General features: G+C 36.5%; 1 protein-coding gene across 4 annotated transcripts in view; it reads right to left on the minus strand.

Moving 5' to 3' along the window:
* Positions 1–21190, minus strand: part of LOC141574614 (ankyrin repeat domain-containing protein 26-like) — a 55943-nt gene that overhangs the window by 24551 nt on the left and 10202 nt on the right. For 3 of the 4 annotated variants that reach the window (XM_074350042.1, XM_074350040.1, XM_074350043.1), the window contains exons 8-19: positions 21046–21097; positions 20596–20665; positions 18134–18194; positions 17858–18045; positions 16226–16352; positions 15746–15807; positions 13173–13266; positions 10699–10727; positions 10439–10511; positions 6744–6817; positions 2646–2800; positions 1983–2153 (exon numbers count right to left, since the gene is read on the minus strand). In XM_074350042.1, coding sequence (XP_074206143.1) covers positions 1983–2153; positions 2646–2800; positions 6744–6817; positions 10439–10511; positions 10699–10727; positions 13173–13266; positions 15746–15807; positions 16226–16352; positions 17858–18045; positions 18134–18194; positions 20596–20665; positions 21046–21097 — 1156 coding nt within the window. The remainder of the gene's footprint in view (positions 1–1982; positions 2154–2645; positions 2801–6743; positions 6818–10438; positions 10512–10698; positions 10728–13172; positions 13267–15745; positions 15808–16225; positions 16353–17857; positions 18046–18133; positions 18195–20595; positions 20666–21045; positions 21098–21190) is intronic. The other variant, XM_074350041.1, reaches the window with a different exon arrangement.

The following is a 21190-nucleotide window of genomic DNA, read 5'->3' on the forward strand; positions in this document are numbered from 1 at the left end:
ATAACCATAACAGCTTTTTTGAGGACATAGTATGCAACCGCTATGCATTATTATCAGCACTTTACATGTCTTAAAAACATTTTAATCCTCACAACAATCCCGGGAGGTAGGTAATACATTAGGTACTTTACCCAGGAAGAAAATGAGGCACAGAAAGGCTAAGTCACTTGTCGAAGCCCCTATGTCTTCCCAGAATTCCAACCCAGGCAATCTGGCTTCAATACTTGCATTTCACAATATGCTAAGAAAGTAATATTTATTTTTAAGTATTTTTAACTAATGTAGTAAATGAATCTCTATTATTATTCTATGTCTAGGTATAATTATAAATAACTTCTGGGGCATATGTCCAGAAGGAACCCTACTTCAAAATGACACCTGCACCCCAATGTTCATAGCAGCACTATATACAATAGCCAAGACATGGAAATAGCCTAAATGTCCATCAACAGAGGACTGGATAAAGAAGATGCGGTATATTTATGCAATGGAATACTATTCAGCCATAAAAACCGACAACCTAACGCCATTTGCAGCAACATGCATGCTCCTGGAGAATGTCATTCTAAGTGAAGAAAGCCAGAAAGAGAAAGAAAAAAAAAAAACATGAGATCACTCATATGTGGAATCTAAAAACAAAAACAAAACAAAACATAAATATAAAACAGAAACAGACTTATAGACATAGAATACAAACTTGTGGTTGCCAAGGGGGCAGAGGGTGGGAAGGGACAGACTGGGATTTCAAAATGTAGAATAGATAAACAAGATTATACTGTATAGCACAGGGAAAGATATATAAGATCTTATGGTAGCTCACAGCAAAAAAACTGTGACAATGAATATATGTATGTTCATGTGTAACTGAAAAATTGTGCTCTACACTGGAATTTGACACAACACTGCAAAACGACTATGACTCAAAAAAATGTTAAAATAATAACAATAATAATTTCTGAATCTTAACACCTATTTTTTAAAAATAAAAAGACTTTAGACCTAGGCAATACTGGAAATCTACTTTTAATAAAGATTTGCTTTTGCTGAAGAAATTAATCAGCAGGCATTCATTATCCATTCAGCTGTTTGTTCATGCATTTGAGATGTCCTTATGGAGCATGATAGCTTTTTTAATTTAGAACTTAGTGATCCAAAAGTAATCATCTGTGATAGTTAATAGTTTATTACTCTATTGTATATAAACAAAATCTTCCCCTTCTTCCTAGAATCTAAACAAATATTAAGTTAGTATAATCTGGTATTTTACAATAGCACACAAAGCCATAGCCACTCATGATGATACTGTCAAGGACACTATAAAATTTAGAATCATCAAGGAATGATTAAACCCTATTCAGTATGGCCTAAGTGTTTGTATAGTTATTATGAGTATACAATTTTTAAAAATTTATGGACAATGGTGTAACTTTAAAGTCATTATCTGCATATTCAATTGTGTAAGAATATTACACTTCAGAACTAATGAATAAGCCCTTACAACAAAACTATACATGACTAGAAGTTTACTACAATATCTTAAAGACAACATAGTACAATCAATACACTTTCTAATATCAGAAACGCAAACAAAGTTAAATTGAAAAGCACGTCTTCTATGGAATCATATCCAACAGCACACAGACATGCTCTACAGACTACCATCTCATTAAAAAAAGAAAGGGAACTCCCACGAGCCCCACGTTCCCCTTCAGTTATCACCCAGTCCTCTCCTGCCTTCCCAGTGAATGTTCTCTGAGGGGCTGTTCACACTGACTCACTGCAGCCCGGCTTCCATGGGGACGTATTATTGAAACTACTTCCGGTCAAAGGCACTTGTCCTCAGCCTTTCGGCAGAGTTCCTCCGACACAGTTGAGAATTCTCTTGCCTTGGCCTTTGCACCATATGCTGCTGTTCTATTTCCAGAGAAGGTAACCACTGCTAATACGTCTTCGCCTAGAAATAAAGAATTTGTAGATTTTACCTGCCACAACCTTGATCTCTTTCACTTAAACTGCTGTTGTCATTCACGTGTAGGAGACCACCAGCCAGCGAGGCAGTCTTCGCAAATACACGTGAAGTCACAGGTGCTTTTAATGTCCGTTTTTCACTTTCATTCTTCTTTACTTCTGTCATATACGAGCCAGGACAGCTACTGCAAAACAATCCATAAAAAAGCCAATTTTTAAAAACTAATTCCACTGATAAGTTAAGAAACAACAATTTTTGTAAAATTCCAACTCTTACCCATCTTCAATCATTTATTAATTCACAAAATGGTTATCAAGTGCCAACCATAGGCAAGGAAACACAAATTCTTCCTTCAGAGACAGATACACAATTATGATACAATGTGATACGCAAGAGCTGACATGCGGAAAGTAAAGTGAGCATAAGGAAGGCTTTACAGAAGAGGGGAAATAAACAGGAGGTCATGAGCAGAAGAGACAGGAGGAAATTATTCTACTTAAGAGATTAGAATGTGAGCACAAAGATTAGGCACATGGCATTTAGGTGTGTCCTGGGAACCTGGAAGGAAGAGTACAAAATACATGGAAGCAAGTAGAGAGATGAGTCTGGGAAGAAATTCTGAACAATATCTAGGGAAATAATACTTACCTACTGTTGAATACTGATCTAGGCTTACCTATCAGAATTTCCTTTCTGCAGAGCAGGAAACTGCTGGTCATCAGTTTTTCCCCTCTTCCTCTGCCGAGTGAATCCTTTGTAATAACTGCCATCACACATGGTTTTTGATCCTTTCAGTTCACTACCTTTGTTCCCGCTCTCTTCTACTTCAACCTTTAGTGAAAGTTTGATACAAAGGGTAGTTATTACTTCATTCATTATAAAGACTTTTTTTCACTCATTTTATCATTTGACTCAGAGTTTGCCCTGGTTTCAATGATTAAAATATTTTTGTGCTTATTTTAATTTTATCATTTCAAGTCATTGAAATGTTTGTAAATTCTGCTTGTTTCTCTTTGAGGAAAACAAACAATTTCCAAAATTTCAAAAAGGACTTTCTGAGTGTTGTGCTCTTACATCCACTCTTCCCCATGTGACTGGCAGAGACAAAGAAATAAAAAGACAGAGGCATGAAATTTGTCCTCTTCTGTCTTTACCACCTAGATTTTGCATTAAACAGCCAGATTTAGAAGATTTCACACCTTGGTGCTTCAGTAACAGAAAGGAAACATTCTTCTTTCTGTGCTAAAGCTACCCTTTCCCCACTACTTTTTATAATTCTTGTTTCATTTGGATCCTGGGGTATCAAAAAAGTGGTGTTTAATAAAATACATAAACCCAAGTTTACCAAACCCACGTTTACCGAAAGGAGCAGAGTGAAACTGATGAATTGCCAGTAAGTGTGGAATTCTGCAAAAGGAATAATGCTTCCCAATTTCACATTCAATAACCATGACCATTTTATAGCTAGATGGCATAGAAGTAATGAATGATCTACTTTAGCCCCAGTGTTTACTGATAATGGGAACACAACCAAGAAAGGTTAAGTGATTTGTCCAAATTCCCTAAAGCAGTATTCCCCAGCATTTTACAGTGTCAAAAGAGATGATACAATTCTGTAACACTGAATCTAATAAGCTACCAAGTAAATTCATCAAATTGATCAGATAAGTTAAAAGTGTGTCTTTGGCAAAGTTGGGGGCAGGGCTCATCTCCTTTTTCTATTAAAGGAGAACACCTTCAGATTTCTATCTTTAACACTCTTTGACCTCACACAAAAGAACAAACACACACATTTGAAAAGTCTATTACTACAAGTAAAAAAAATCATTCAGTGCATCTCAAAACTCAAGCTTTCCCCTTTGGAGATAAGTACTGAATTTCTTTTGCTGAGAGTTCATACTACCTAGATGATACAATCATACATGTCAAAACTTACTACATTTTATTAAATAATATAATGTAAGTGTCTGACTCAACAGAAACACCCGAAAGTTGTGATTCAAGAATATGTGGGAGCACATGTATTCTTAAGAATATCTCAAAGTGGCCATGATGGAATTCTAAGTGTTCAGTGATCAGTAAGACAGATAAGCCCGCACTCACTAACGCACAATAAACAGCTCAGTTTAGTGAGAGCTTGTGCTTATATCCCTTCTCAGTCACTGCTTCCTTCCCATTCTATGGAAGCGCAACTCACATTTAAGCCAATAGATTAAAACAAAACAAAACAAAACAACTCACAAAACCCCTGAGCTTATTATATTTCCTAAGCCATTTCACTCGCGTTTATTCCGGCTCAGAAGGTCACGTGGCACACAGCTGAATTACTTTCCCACTTCATATGAAAGACTGGTACAGACACTTAGGGTGATTAAGGAACAAAACCCAGGAAAATACTTCCCTGAGTTCCTGTTATTTAGATGGCAGAAATGGTCTGTTTCTACACGGTTACATATCTAGATGACCCCGTTTTATACATAGGCTATTTTCATAAGCGGAAAATCAGATCAAATATGGATCAGAATGGAAGAGATTATTGATAAAGAGAAAAAACAGAGTAGCAGCAAAGGAACTTCCACCTCTTTCTGAAGCTGAATTTTCTTTTTCCAAAGCCAGGAATTCTACTTGTAACATGCCTACCTCATTCTTAAACCTTTGCATATCTTAGTGTAACTCTTTTAGATATACTTTGGGTGTTCTGTTACCATTTGATGGAGAAGAACTCACATTTCCTAATTCAGGGTCCATGATTTTAGAGTTATTAGCACCACAGTTATCTGCAAGCAGTGGCTTCTGGAGCTGGTTTGGTTTATCTTGGAAGTATTTGAAACAGCAGACATATCGTGACTTTTTACTTGAATCATGTGTTTCATCTCACCGAGCGGGCAAGCCACAAACCAAAAAGGCTTTTTGGATCATTTACCTGAGGTGCATGTCCAATGTCTGATTTCCAGTGAGTATTTTGGTGCCTTTTTTGTATTCTTTTTGTATCAAATTCTTGGTATGGAACTCGGTTCCTTACTTCATTTTCTCTGTCATTATAAAAATTCTCCTCATTTTTGTTAAAAACATGTTCTGTGTCTGGCTTATCATTTTCATCTAACTTATTTTCATTGAAATAAAGTTTTGAAAATAACTGGCAACCATACTCTGTTGACTCAGACTTGGAATAAGATGGAAAAACATCTTCAAGACTGGGCTCTTTGTGTTCAGAGACTGCCTGGACTCCTACAGAGACAGAGGCTCCAGGTGCATCTTTTTCCTCATGATCAAATATATTATCTGTCACACTGGAAGGTAGTTCCTTTAAGTCACCATGTAGTTCAGAGTTGTCATGTAGTGACTCTACCTTACGATGAAAAGTAATTTTGCCTTTTTCATGGATTTTACTGATTTTCTGATTTGACTTCTTTCTGATAAATTCTGAATTACTTTTCCAGTCGAATTTGCCTTGTTTGACCCACATGTCCTCATGCTTCTCTACACAAGAATGTTTTGAAGATACAGGTACGTCCTTTCTGTCATGTTCCTTATTCATTTCTGGTTCTCTAGGCATTTTTTGCAGATGCACAAGTGAAAGATTAATCTGCTTGATTTCATCTTCAGATTTCTTTTATTTCACAGTACATGCTTATAAAACACATTTATCCTTAAGTAGTCAAGTATGGATAAAGAAAAACGAGAAAATACTTAAAATTGAACAAACTTCTTAATCCATGTTTGGCTACTCACAAACTAAGAAGTGAAACATAACTTGCCTTAGCCTTGAAACAGAAAAACAGGAACTCAGAAACCTAACTTTGTCACTGTCTGTTTGAACTAAACAATTCACACATGGTAAATCTACCAAGAATTAGAGGAGATTACTTTTTAACATTACAAAGATTTCCTCACTAAAAAATACTTCACCTCTCATACCTTAAATAGTGAGCCCCTCCAGTGCATGTAAAGATTTTTTTTTTAATGGACTAATAACTGGAGAACAAGCAAACTGTAAGTTATTAGGTGCCAAAACCAACTAACATCAATCAGAAAGAGGAACAAATTCCTGAATTTTAATGCAAACGACATACCATGATAGTGATCTATCTCAATATGTATTCTCCGCATCCACCGAGTTATATTATACTCTAACATTCACTAGTGAAGAGTGAATAAAAGAATTTTTAATAATATTTACTGATTTCCTACCCTGAAATGAAATAAATTAGAAAGGTTTTGTTTGTTCCCTAACAGCAAAGGTCCAGTCCTGGAAGGTTTGATTCTCTTACTAGGCAGTTGGGTTGACTCTATGACCCCTATTCTCTCCCTGATTGTAGATTCTGAAATCGATTACATAGAGATCACAAGACAGAAGAAATCTTTCATCTTGGCATTAATGACTTGCAATTTGAAACTGCTAATTTTGGACCACTGGGAATGACTGTTCCTTACGTGAAACTAACTCAGTGGCCATCACTGCTATATTTACAATTTCAACTGCTTAATCACATGATTTAATATTTGATATCACCTTCTTTATCATGTGAGGAAGCTATAAAAAAGGAAGAAGTAAACAATATTCAGGAAGGTTTTTTGCCTCAATTCCAATAAAGTTTAACTATAAATTATTATAGATCCTAACAATAATTAGATAGAATGCTATTAAAAACTAAATATTAAGTAATTATTTATTGACTCTAAAAGTCTAGTTTGAAAGGCAATTTCTTTTGAACTGTGTTATTGAAGCACAGAAAACAGTATTAAACAAATTTAAATTTATATTTTTACTTACCTGTGAGTGGCTATTTTCACTTCCATCAAGTCTTTCTTGCTCTTCCTCAGATGCCCTTTGTAAGTCTAGGCCTGCTGAAAAATGAATATGCTTACTTAAAATTCACTACTTAGAACAGCTAAATAAAACACATCATCTTTATAAAAACATAAAAAACATTTCATCAATTGACAGTTTAAATTAAGCTTAATCTTTAGCTGGATATTTACTTCTTTAAGAAATACTTCTAATTATCTAAAACTTCAACAAACTATTTGGGAAATACTAGATGTTACCAGATTAAAGGCATAAAAACATCTCAAAGTTTCACTCACAAGTTGATTCACCAGACATGAACAAAACAAAGAGAAATAAAACAAAATTTAAAAATACAGTAGAAATATACAAAGGCACAATAGACTCTATTCTCCTAACAGTACTTTTTAACAACATACCAAGCTTCAAGAGCAATGTTATTCATGGCTTCCAAAATTAGTGTTACTTTTTATGCTTTTATCTTTCCTTAATCTGAAATGTTTCCCTCTATTGTTCTGACAAATTCCTTTTCCTCTTTGAAGACTCAGCCTGCTCTGTGAAGTCCTCCTTGATTGCAGCTGTCTTTCCATGGAGACACAGGGATCTCCTACCTCGGAGCTACGTTGGTACTTCACAGATTTTTCTAGTGTATCTTCACCAGCTGAACTGTAAGCTATTTCTTTACATGTCTGTCCTCTTTGCTCCTATGCTGTAGAGGACAAACTCTTAAAAGTATCTTTGTATAAACAGCATTTATTAGAAAAACTTAGATTTATAGCTTGTAGTCACTACTATAGGAGATAACTGAGAATCTTTTGTAAATACGACATTAATTCTACAGGTGAGGAAAGAAAAGATAAAACAACAGGAGCAGAGAAACTATTGTATGACTTACTACTACAGCTCTGATTGTATCACTGATTAAGGCACTAAATTAATTGGTATATAAAGTAGAACACATGTTAGATGTAGTTAATCAACAGACTGGGTATCCTAGAAGAATTAGAATTGGTATTCCATATAATATTTTTAAGTGATAAAGCACTCCTTAAAAACCAATATCCTTTTCGACCTATCAATCCATTAGAAATAAAAAAACAAGCTGATATACTATGTGGACACAGTTAAGAACGACGTCCTGTGTAGCAAACTCCCAATGTCTGCTGCTACCGCTGGGACAGGCAGTTCTAAAATACAGAAAGTCAGAGAATATACTAGAAATATTTCGATATTTAGTTGCAGAGGTGTTTTTTCAGTTACACGGAATATAGCTGTAACAAATGTTTATAAATTCAGAGCTAGATAAAAATAAAGCTAAGAAACCGTATTTTCAGAAGGGAATCTTTGGATGTCCACCTAGGTTTCCCAACTAGTCACAAAGCTCTAGACATCACTCTCCTACCCACTCTCAGGAGTGTGCTAAATACTAGTCTGAACCAACTTACTTTCACCTAATTCTCTTTGCTGTTTAATATGTTGCTTTGGTCAGAGAATGAATGTAAATGTCATGCCAAAAGATACTGTCTGGTTGTAGGTTGCACAAAAGGAGTAAACACAAAGGAGATCATGCCACAAAGTGATTTCTGCAAAGTCAGAGTATGGTAAAGCCACGCACAGGTAGACTATGGCTAGTTCCCTATGCTGTTTTATTCCTTCTTTGCTGCTTCTGTTCTCTGGCAGCTGTGATTCACACAGGCCACGGAGCGCTGCATTCCCCGGCAGAGACACGGCTCCAATATTCATCCGGCCTTTATCTACTAGGGCCGTCTGCCTCAGTTCTGTGGGTGCTGACTGGTTTGTGCCCACTGATTGTGATACCAGAGGACATTTATCAACTTTCAAATGCTTGGCTCTTTGACCAGCCTCATTATTGAGGCTCAAACTAGTAAAATCCCAGTCTGAAGAATATGAAAGCAAAGTTTCCACTTATTGGAATGTGAATAACAATACAAACTTGACTAACTTGTATGAATTCTCTTTCCAGAGCAGCAGCCCCACGTCCGCCCGCAGCCCCACGCCCTCCTCTCCCCCAAACACACTGCTCCTTCCCAGCTGGTTGCACTTTACATGTCATTGCTGTTCATATAGGGAACCACTGTCTTTTTTCTACTTTTAATTTTCTAGTATTACTTATTTGGATTCACTCATCACTCTCTATAAAACAGTCTATATTCCGTAAGAGCTTTATAAATAATTATGATTCTTCAACATATGAATTTTTTCATTAACAAAATGTATGTCTAACCAGCCATTTACTGGATATTTAAATATGCATGACACTACTGTGCCCTAGAGATGTGGGCTTTAAGAAAACTTTTACTGAATGGTACTACTTAAATTACAACGAGACAGTCTTTCCTCAATGTACCAATATCTTCAGAATTCTTACCTTAAGCCTTGGATAAACATCATAAATTTAAGGATAGCCTTGAGTGACTAATTTTTTCCATATAAAAATAGAGTAAGTCTAGGTACAAACTAGATCCAAAGAGTACAGAGTGCCATGAGACAGAAATGTTTCCCTTTTTTTAGGGAATTAAGTTGTCAGATTTAAACTTTTTAAGACAAGTTAAGGAAAAAAGGGCAAGAAATGTAGAAGTGAACTTTAAAGCCCACTTCATCACAAGGGCCCCTTTATCATTTCACATCCATGAACCCTGTTTAAAACAGCAGTTCTCAAGTGTCACCTGAGAAGCCCTGAAGCCCCAAGTTCCCTCCATCTAGGGAGTCCAGGAGGTCAAAACTAATTTCACAATAATACTGAATGCTATTTTCATTCTCATTCTCCGTTAAGTGAGCAGTGGAGGTTTCCAGATACATGACATGTGATAACATCATAGCTCTAATGGCTAATGGAATGTTTGTGTGTGCTTGTTTTTTCAATCTTTCAGTTTCATTTTCTAATATAGTAAATAAACATCAATAGATACAACCCACTTAAAAGTTCTTCAGAAGTCACAATAATTTTCAATACTATAAAAAATATCCTAAACCCCAAAACTTTTAGGATTATTGTTTTAAAAGATCGTGTCTACCAAATATTAAGGTACAACTAATTACTTCCATCAGTTTTAATAAAGACACCACACACACACACACACACACACACACACACACACACACACACACACACACTCTGCTAATCAAAACATCCAGTTGGCTTAAGATCTTTGGGCTAGGGAAATAGATCAGTGGTAGAGCACATGCTTAGCATGCACAAGGTTCTGGGTTCAATCCCTAGGACCTCCATTAATAAATAAATACAGAAATCAATAAATATCGTCAATGTGATAGCACTAGATGAAATAATTAAAGTGAAATATGACTGACATGTTAGCAAGTGAAGCTTTACCCTGCGTAAAGGTCAGAATTCAATTAAGCATTTTAAAACTCTGGAAAAATCTTAGAACCTAATAATCAATCTCTCAGAATCGCTGGGAAGTATAGGGACTCCAAGCTGAGCACTTCAGTGTCTCCCAACATCAACAGAAACATCCGAGTCAAAGCTGACATTTTAAAAATCTATTTCTTATGCTTATATATATTTTTCAAACATGGATACTGATAATAACATCTGCCTTACATATGTCATCTTTCAATTAAATTTGAAAAAGTAAAGGGAATTAGGAATAAGAAGACTGTACTTCATTTCAGAGTTAAATTTGTATTGCAAAATTTACCTGATTTGAATGTTTGTAAATTCTTCATTTCTCTTGTTTTATTAGGAACAGAATCTTTCACTCCAACTGCAGGCTGAATGGTTTTTGAAACAAACTGATTAATAATGTACATTTGATACAATCTGTAGTAATAATTCAAGGGGGGAGGGTCTAGCTCAGTGGCAGAGTGCCTGCTTAGCAGTGCATGAGGTCCTAGGCTAAATTCCAAGTACCCTCATTAAAAAAAAAAAAATTCAAGATAAAAGTATAAAAGTTTTTACCTTCAAGTGAGGATATTTTTCAGTAGAATCTAAAAGCCAAAAGGGACACATAATCAATTATATGTAAATACGAAAACCAACTATCCATTCACACAGAGTTAGTACTGAGCGTAATCCTCATGCTTGCTTTGGAAATGGACACGTTAGGTTTCAGTGTTTTGTTTTTCAGGGGCAGTTAGGACAGCAACAAGACAGAAATATGAATCCATTATAGATACTGAATAAAGAGCAGGAATTTTAACAAATGTTTAACAAAACATGCAGTTAAGATCTCAAAAGTACGATTATGTTTCAAATGACTATAAAATAGAAGCATGCACATGTACAAATGTGAACACGCTGCCTGAGGAGGAGAAAACTGATCTTTAAGCAGAGGAAAAAGTCACGGCTCCAAGAAGACAAATGTGAAAGCTGACGGTAAAATGCAGCAGCACGACTTTCATGCGACTGACACCATTAGTCTACAAGTACTTATCATGCTCTTCAATCTGTCCTGCGATTTAGGAAGTCCACAGTTGTGATGGCAGTTCATTTGAATGTGCAATTCACTTCTCATCAGAGAAAGTGATATGAATTGATCAGCCTGGATACACACTTGTAGAATAATGGTTCATAAAAATATTCATTTTGTCCCATACCCACATGGGCTACTGGTCTGCGTACATTTCTTGGATCCTCTAGCCATTAAAGTTTCTTGATCCACTCATGCAAGAAAGAGTGTGTACTGAGTTTTCAATATTGAAATCTGGTGATCAAAAAAAAAAATTTAACTGCCACAGAACTATTAGACATTAAAAGTCTTTTATATTTCAAAACCTGTGTAGTATTTACTGAAAATAACAACTTTAGTATTTATGGAATGAACCCTATTAATTTATTTTGTTTCCAAAATTAGTTTGGTTTGGTAAGTCAGGCTAATGCTTACAAGGATTTTTGTGAAACAGCTATCTTATCAAAAAATTAGGTATCATTAAAAAAACACACACACACACAGCCAATGCTTCATATTCAAATTAATCTCACTTGAATAACAAATACCAATACAACATGTATCTTTGAAGCCTGATAGGAGGAGTGGCTGTGGTTTACCCCAATTCTAGGCCCCCTCCTGATTCCAGTATTCTCTGGAGTGGCAATGATCTAACCTTGCACTGAAGCAAAATATACTGATGCCATCGAAAAGGAGTTCTCTCAAGTTTCCTCCTCAATTCCAAAATCACCTACCTGCGGCCTTTTATTCTTCCTTCCTTTCACTTTCCTCTTCAAAGGTACCTCTAGATCTGTGGTCTTAATTCTTCCCCTTTTCTATTCTTTTGATGGACGATCCCCACCACTTCTTTTCCCTCTCTGCTTAGCAGCAGTAGCTTACACCTCTAATTTCTACTTCAACTCTTTGCCTCCCTCTGGCTATGAACGTGCTCAGAAAGAAAAACAAAATCGTGCTTTTCCTTGATGCTGTTATGTCTTTAACTCCCCAGTGGCTCTTCTTCCAGATTCCCCTGAACACAAGTCTACCCTCTGAGCGTGATCTGAAGACCAGCAACAAGGGCATCACCTGAGAGCTTGTTAGAAACGCAGACCCACTGCTCAGAATGTGCACTTTTCACTGGGTCCCCAGGTGACTGATTAAAATGTGAGCAACTCCGGTCTATACCGAGTCTGCTTCTGCAGCACTGGGACTTAACTGATCCTTCTGAAATCCAGCCTCACGTGTCTCACTGTAACACTTCCCCAAAAGCTGCAACAGGAGTTGCAGACTTTCCAGTGGACTCTTTACCAGGCTCCAGCTCCCCTGACCTCTCCGGAACGCACCCTGCTCTCTTCCTCTTTCCCACTCTCTTCTGTTGGCCTACCAGACACCATCCTATAAGGCAGCAACACGCTGCATGACACGAAGGTCCAGACACTGACAGCTGACCACACGCGCCTGTGCTCACCCACGGCAGGTACACCAGTTCTGTGTGATCAGGTAACGCAGTCCTCACTGCCTTTCTAACGGTCAGGGGGATGGGGGAGTGGAACATTCTGCTGTGCTCCCTGGACAAGCTTTGGTGCTGGAAGAAGCTAAGCTCACTTCATACCCATCTCATTTCAAACACTCTTCTCTTTCTTCTTCCAAAGAACTATTGTACATTACCACCTCCTGCCAGGGAACCGCCCTCCTTTTCCTTCATTTACTCCCCTCCTCTCTACCTCTCTCATTCTTTGCTCCCTCCCCTTCCCTCCTCCTGATTTCCTGTCTCTCCTCAGGTCACAGAGCATCTTGAAAGCAAGCTAACAACTGAGCTCCTTAAACAGCATTCTAGTTTAATCTGTTGCTGACACCTGATAAGATATACAATTTACTTCCTTTTCTCCTCTTTTACTCACTATATGTTCAGCAGGTGATTTTCTTTGGCTGAGAGAATAGATCCAAATCCATGTCTTAAATCAACATTCTGTGAAATGACTTTTTTATAAAATACAGTGCTTACTTTCTACTTGTCCATTTAATGTATTTTTTTCTCCTAGACCTGCAGTTCCAGATAAATGTTCAACATAGTTCGGTAGTTGAATCTCGGAGATACTCTGTTAAAATTAATATTAATAATGAGTTGCATAAAGATTTCCTGATCCCTTTCTAAGAAAATACCTGTGTTTCCTTATTATTATTATTTTAATTTCCTACTTTAAAAGCAACTAGACTTAAAAATAAAATAAGCATATCCTGGAAACCCAAACATTTAAATAGAAAATTTCATATACACTCTAGGTCAAGTCTATCTTTTATCTTCAGTTGGCTTTTGACTCTGTAAACTGAGCATGGAAAGCCAGAGCAAATATTTTCACAGACAAAATACTGACTTACATGCAGATTTCAACAAAGAATTAACTTCAAAACACCTAATTCCATTTTGCATTCCTTGACAAATGAAGAGGACATTTAGAAAAAAATACATATTTTTATATGTATAACTGAATTGCTTTGCAGTACACTTGAAACTAACATTATAAACTGACCACACTTCAATAAAAAGTAAAATTAAAAATATACATATTTAAATATATTCTTTAATAAGTATACGTGCTATAAATTTAAAATGTTTCTTAGGACAGATATGCTTTTTAGCATTAAAATAACATACTTGGCATGAAAAGAAGCCTTGGAGTCTGTCATGCTGAGTATTAACAGAACACTGTGCAAACTGCTACATTTCAGTAAACAAAGGCTTAGCAGTATCTATTATTTGATAAAACTTTTGATAGGAAAAATACTTGAATAAAGTGCCAAAGTAGAAAGAAAAACATTTATGTTTAAATTAACAGCAGAAAAATTTTAAATGTAGCTATGCAGCTCTTCAAAGAACTACCATAAGCTTTACTTCACTTAGGGAAGAATAAGAACACTGTTTAGTGACCATCTGCACGTGCCAGGCCCTTATCATGCACATTCTCTTCTCTACACACAACAACAACAGTGATTCTAAGGACAGTTACCCACTTGCTGCTTCCTGGCCACTCCAAGACGCTGGAGCACAGTGATGAGCAGACGGGACCCGCTGTTCTCTGTCTGGAACATCCCTCCCCTGGACCTTCGTGTGACTGGCTCCTTCCTGTCCGTCACCTGGCAGCTTTGGTCACACTCAGCTCTTTTCTAACTACCTAAATTCCACCCTTCCTCCACCCCCGTCCTAACTACAAACTCCCCCACTGTTGTCTAACCTAACGCTCTCCACGTTCCTTGTGTGAAGGACTTACTGTCCCTGATACAGGGTTCCTGTTGTTCTTCTGTTCCTGCCACTACAGCCTCAACTGCTACATTCAGTGTCTAACTGCCTGGTGCTAGTTGGTGTTCAGGAACAGGAATTTATTTAAGGTCAAAACATCTAAAATCCCCAGAAGGCGTCAAGTACCAAAGCACTACATACCTATCGGAGATCTCCGATAATAGTCTACCGACACTCAACATACGCCAAATGAGAAATCCCCGTGCCTGCTCTAACTTTCCCATTTTATTGTCCTTCAGATTTTAAAAAGGTGTCCTCAACATTTCAGTAGGTCACTAGTGGCCGCTGTGATCATTCTTACATTTCTATAGCACCCTTTACAGTTGACAATGTGTTTTCACATTTGTTACCACATTTTTGTTCATGACACATAACCTGAGAGGTAGGCATCAGTACCATGATTCTGAACGAGCTCACTGACATTCAAACAAGTCAGACAAGTGTTTCCAAGATCCCACAGTGGGTCCGAACCAGGGTGCTACCACATCTGCTGACTTCAAGTACAGGACCTGCCGAGATCCAAGAGTTCAGGCTCTTCTGACCTCTCTCCACGGCTATCACCTTGCAATAGGTCATCACTACCCTGTACTTAGCTTCCTTCAAGTTCGGTCGCCATAAAGGTACTCAGTGCACGCTATTTTCCCTACCCAAAATGGGCTGTCCTCAGTAAAACATCACGAAACCAAACTGCTGGTATTTTAACCCCACAAATTTATTACTATTCCCCATGCTTTTCTTCTCCTGAAATGTTCACTGCAGATCTACTTGACAATCCAAATATAATAATACTTTCAAGACGCAGGCACTGTCTTTTCAAGGCCAAAGTGGTTAAACAAACGAACAAACAAAAACATCGTTTTTTTGTGGGTTTTTTTTTTTTTTTTTTTTAGTACAACCTGTTTCTCTCTGAATCTAAGAGTTATACACATTCATTTATAACAAAGAAACAAACATCTGGTCACAGGCTGACCAAGAATTATTTTCTTTAGTTTTTAGAAAATGTAACTTCAGAACCCAAACCGATTCCCTATGACTTCTAAGCCTTGGCTTTTGCACTACATACACCAGCTTCATTAGGTGAGTCTGGAAAATTAACAGAAGCGCACTCTGCAGTGGTATGACATGTAGCACAACGACTTTACTAAGTGTGGGTTAAAATGAGGAAAAAATTTTGCTGGGCAAATGTAAAAGTGAGAAAGTGAAGTCAAAACATCCCTCCATTTATGTTTCAACATCACGCAATGCTTATATTTGAAAATAATAATAATAGAAGACAGTACCTCAAAAACCCAGGATGATTCTGCATCTTTCTTTTCTTTGAATCTTAATGCTGGTGTTGCATCTACAAAATGCAGTCACAGATACATTAATGAGAACACAAACCACTGGGACGTTTAAATATATGTAAGTCTATCTTGATTCATGAATATGTCAATAAATCAAAGTGGCAGGAAAGAATTTCAGAGGGTTGAAGCATTTTCTGGAAGAAAACTTGGTCATAGTTGGGATATTTATGAAGGAAGATGGCAAAAGAAAAACACTTCAGAAGAAATGGATATCAGATTTGGATCTACACACTTCAGATTTTTTACACTAGTTTTTTTTTTTTTTTTTTTTTTTTAATGGAGGTACCGGGAATTGAACCCAGGACCTCGTGCATGCTAAACGTGTGCTCTCCCACTGAGCTATCCCCTCCCCCCTCCAACCATACTAGCTTTTAAGCAGAGAAGAAACCCCATAGATGCTCACTGACTTCCCACCTCTGTCACTTTTGTGTGCTCCACCAGTAGAAATCAATTTGCTATGATCTGCTTGCTCCTTTAGAACACTGTTAATAGTCCGAGTGCCGTTCTCTTTTCCCCCACTTTTTGGCTTTGTTGCCTCTTCCTATAAAAACAAAACAAAATGTAACAAAAACCCAACTTGAGAAAACGTCATATTCCTACACTTGGTCATTCAATCAGTCAGGAAGACAACATATATTTACTGTATCCATCAAATCATAGGCATTATCCTGGGAGAAGCTGGCAATATACATAAAAGAGATTCTGCTTTATATTCTAGGGGAGGCAGAGACACATGAAAATGAATCAACACAGACAAGTATCATTCAACAGCTCTACACCTGCAGTGAACAGACACAGTAAGGGCACAAAGGAGAGAAGAGACTTGCTGCGTGTCAATAGCTCCGGGAACGCTGGGAAGACCAGACTGTGTCTTAAAAGACAGACCCAGTGCAAAGAGCAGATGCGAAGGGGATTCTAAACAGGGCAGCCGGAGCCAAAGGTCGAGGTGTGAAACAGCATGAGAAGCCACATGGAAAACTAGAACTCAGTTACTGGGGACGGAATGGAGAGACAAAATTTGCTGGATTAAATATAAGACATCACTTCATTAATTTAAATGTGAGGCTACCTAAAAAAAGAAATAACGAAGTTAAAACTAACTTCCTGGGATTTCAAAATTGTAGAATAGATAAACAAGATTACACTGTATAGCACAGGGAAATATACACAAAATGTTATGATAACTCACAGAGAAAAAAATGTGACAATGAGTGTGTATATGTCCATGAATGACTGAAAAATTGTGCTGAACACTGGAACTTGACACAAGATTGTAAAATGATTATAAATCAATAAAAAATGTTAAAAAAAAAAAAACTAACTTCCATAGGGAACTATATTCAATATCTCACAAAAAACTATAATGGAAAAGAAAGAAAAAGAATCAGATATATACATATATTTATAACCAAATCACTTTACTGCACACCTGTAACTCATACAATACTGTACATCAACTACATTTGAATTAAAAAACAAACTTCTATAACCAAAAAGACAAAAGGTGAGGATCAAATTTTCTTTCTGTTGTTCATAAAATCAGCTACATGTCCTTCAGAAGAGTCTGAGCACTTTTTTCCATGACCTGACTTTTCCTTCTCTTAATTTGAATTTGAGATGATTTCTCTCATAATTTGTACTATGGAGTTCCTGCTCTCACTTAACCCCACTATTTCTGCTGTGTCTGTATAATCATCTCTCTCATTTTGACACTCACTTATCTTTATATTCATCTTGTCCTTATGAGATGAATCCTTCCCCTTTGTACCCCTGCCCATCTTCATATTCATCCAAGCTGCTCTTTCCAGTTGCTTTCTTATTTCTTTTCTTAAGGGCATACTTGAGAACTGTTTATTGCCACCAACCTTTACAAATCTCAGTCCTGCACGTGTACCTCTCTTGTTATCACACTGTGATATTGTGATATTTCTATTGTGATCTTGAGGACTTCCATTTCTGTGTAGGATCCTTTTCATCCCCATGAGAATCAGGGGGATGGTAAGTGAAAAAGCACAGGAAGGAAAAGTTAAAAACAAAACGACTTACCTCTGTAACACCAAGGACTGCTGAAGACGTGAGAGGTTCCGGTGCTGGGAAGGCAGGATGAGAAAAGCCTGAAACTTCAGTTGATGGTTGAGAAACGGTTCTAACCGCATCTTCATTTTCACTATTAGAATTATCGTCCTCAAAGAAGGTGCCAGTTCCTGGTTTCAAAACACCATCTTTTGCCTCTGCTGTAGTGAAAACAAGGTAATGGCAGATGAAATTATCTATAATTTCTAATCAGTGAAAACACAGAAAGACAGTCTTCAAATAACTTACTGTTTATCATGGGTTCTCCCCAGGCCTGAATTGGCTTTGCGGATCTTGGATGCCGGACTTTCTGGAGAAGAAAGTAACAGCTTTAAGAACAACAAATATGAAATTGAATAAAGTAACTATAACATTCCCCATTCCTAGATGATCTAACACAAAGAGCACTGGCTTTGGAGTCATTCAGACATGGATTCAAGTCCTGGGTCTGTCATTTACCAACCTACATCTTCTCATGGGGTGAGGATTATGAGAGATGATCTCAGGGGTCCCAAAATGTTACTTTCTTTACCCCTCATTGATTATTATACAAACACTATGGTATCCATTAGATGACTTTCTTGACCAAAATGATCTAGAACAAAAACTTATGCCTGATTAGAGTCCTATTGAAAAAACTAACATTAAGAAATTTAAAGTAATTGTTATATTTTGAAATGTGTTTGCATGATTTATATATGTGTGAATGATCTCTCATGGGGGAAATATGAGAGTTCACTTTTTAGCAGTATCTTATTTGGATGAGTTAGAACAGCAAACAGTATAAGCTACTTCTATTCCATTCGCCAAAAAGCTAAAGACAAATGATTGTTCAAATTCAGCTACTTCTAAGAGGAATAAGAACAAAAGTAATTCTGAGGGGCAATGACTCATGAGTGAAAGCCACACACATAGTAAACAGAAAGCTGTCACTAAATATGTTCACAGAGGCAGAGTGAGATGGACTGAAAGAACACACACTGAAGAAGTGTTTTCTGCAAAGAAATATTAGGTTTGGGGCAAACCATTAAAAAAAAAAGTGGGGAGGAGGAAGAAAAGAAAAAATGAGACATGACTAGTCAAGTACAAACTTAAGGCAAGAAAAAAAGCAAAATGTAAGTATAACAAGGCATGTGGAGAAATATATATATTTCAGCATTTATATATAATAGATCAGTGATGTATCAGTATTGTTAGGGACATACGATGAGTGAAAGCCTCTGTTTTACCTTTTTATTATATATATAAAAATATGTAAGTTATATATGCAAGTATATATATATTATTCTTCAGCAAATTTTATAAAAATATCAAAATATATGATATATAAAACAAAGGCCTTTGTTCATAGTGTATCCCCAATAACGCTGACCTGTATTACTCTACAACTGTTTGTAAATACCACTATAAGTAAGAGTTAAATCTTGTCACTCTAAGCCACTCAATTGAACATGGTCGTCTCTCACTACCTGAACGCTGCAAATTATTACTAGAGAGAGAGAAAAATAGATTTTAGAAAGTTCCTAACACATCAGCTTTCCACCTAGACAAAGAACTGGTAATCAGGATTCTAAGAATAATATATAGCTTGAAAAGATATATTTAATGGAACATGAGACGGGGCTAAAAGAAGGTTAAAAAGTTTTCATCTCAAATTCTAAGCTCACAGTTGGTGGATACTGAAAAACAGACTGTAACCTTTTCCTATTTATCATATACTTCTTATCTATTTCCTCGGCATTTATGACATATTTCCTCTCATAACAACTGAATTTACAACCTAAACAAAGGGAATAGAAATTTAAGTCATGTTTTTAGAATTCAAATAGATTTCACTATGACATAGTATGCATATTATATTACCTGTATCATCAAATATATTTCATTATGATAGAGTGTGCATGTTATATTACCTGCAGCATGATGCAGAATTCCATGTCTCTTCATGCATTCACATTCAAAAAATACTAAAATGCTTCTTACATTTAAGACCTTATTCTAGGTGCTCCAGGAAATGCACAATTACGTTCCCTAATCTCCAGCGGTGTATACTGATGCAGGGGCTATAAAGTGACTATGTAAATAACTATACTACAAAATGTCTGAAACTTGAAATTTTAGAATGGGACACGAGGACTGGACATACTTTTTAAAACTATAATACAAAAGAGTTCTGAAGTAGGTTTCACCACATGGTTGTTATTAAGAGTCTACTTTTAGAGCTGGCTGGCTGGCTGGCTGTTATTTTAGGGAAAACATGTATTCTTCAATTAGATGCAGAGTTATGAATATACTCGTAATGGGATAGTTTAGAAAACACAGAGGAATCTCTTTATAATATGGATTTTGAGGAACAGAATTTTAATTTCTAAATTTCTATAATTCCAACTATTATTTTAGTCTTAATGCAGAACCAGAGATAGAAATAAAGTAAAAACAAACAAACAAACAAACAAAACACCTCTTTCCTCACAACTCTCTGATACCAAAATAAAAAGTGTCCAAGGGGAAAAAAAAAAGATACATGCTATGTAGTTTTGTAACTGAAAGGCCCCAGGAAGAGTCCATGATGATCACAGTAAGTACTCTGACCAACTTTCTAATACAAACATAAAACAATGATAGGCAGAACACTGCTAAATTTTAAGAGTAAATACTACACAAAACTAAATTCAGAGCAGAAAAATTAATTTCACAAGAAAACACTTTACCTTGGGAGCAAGATCTAAGTTACCATCTGATGGAGGCCGTGAATCATCAACATCATGTTTGGGTGAAATACTTTGGAGCAAAAATACACATCAAAAATGAGTGAGTTCATTTCTTTAAACAAACAAGTCACACAAGTCTATGCTGAGGGATGAGAAAGCAGATTTGGGAGCCAGGCTGCCTGATGGTTAAGTCACAGGTCAACTACTTGTTAACCATGGAATCATGGGTCAACTAGTCAACCTCCTTAAACTAGTTGCCTAATTAACTAAAAGTAAGCTATAACAGCACAGCTACTCTGCAAAGCTGTTGTGGTGACTGTATGAGGTAACAAATGTGAAGTATATAATACGGTGTCTAACCCAGAGAAGGAGGACACTCAACAAGCCTTGTTTCTTTTCTCTGTGTTCCCTTAGTCAACATGTAACTTTTAAAAATCCATAAAATCCTACCGGCTTACAGAGATGTCTTCAAACCTCGGTGCAAACTTAGTCACTAAAATCTCTATTAAAGAAGAAAGTAAAATAGAGTTTATATCAGCAATAGGAAAATACAGAATATTAAAAGTATAAGACCAATGTTCTGTTAAAAAGCATT

The sequence above is a fragment of the Camelus bactrianus genome, chromosome 22, assembly GCF_048773025.1.
Source record: "Camelus bactrianus isolate YW-2024 breed Bactrian camel chromosome 22, ASM4877302v1, whole genome shotgun sequence".
Taxonomy (NCBI): Eukaryota; Metazoa; Chordata; class Mammalia; order Artiodactyla; family Camelidae; genus Camelus; species Camelus bactrianus.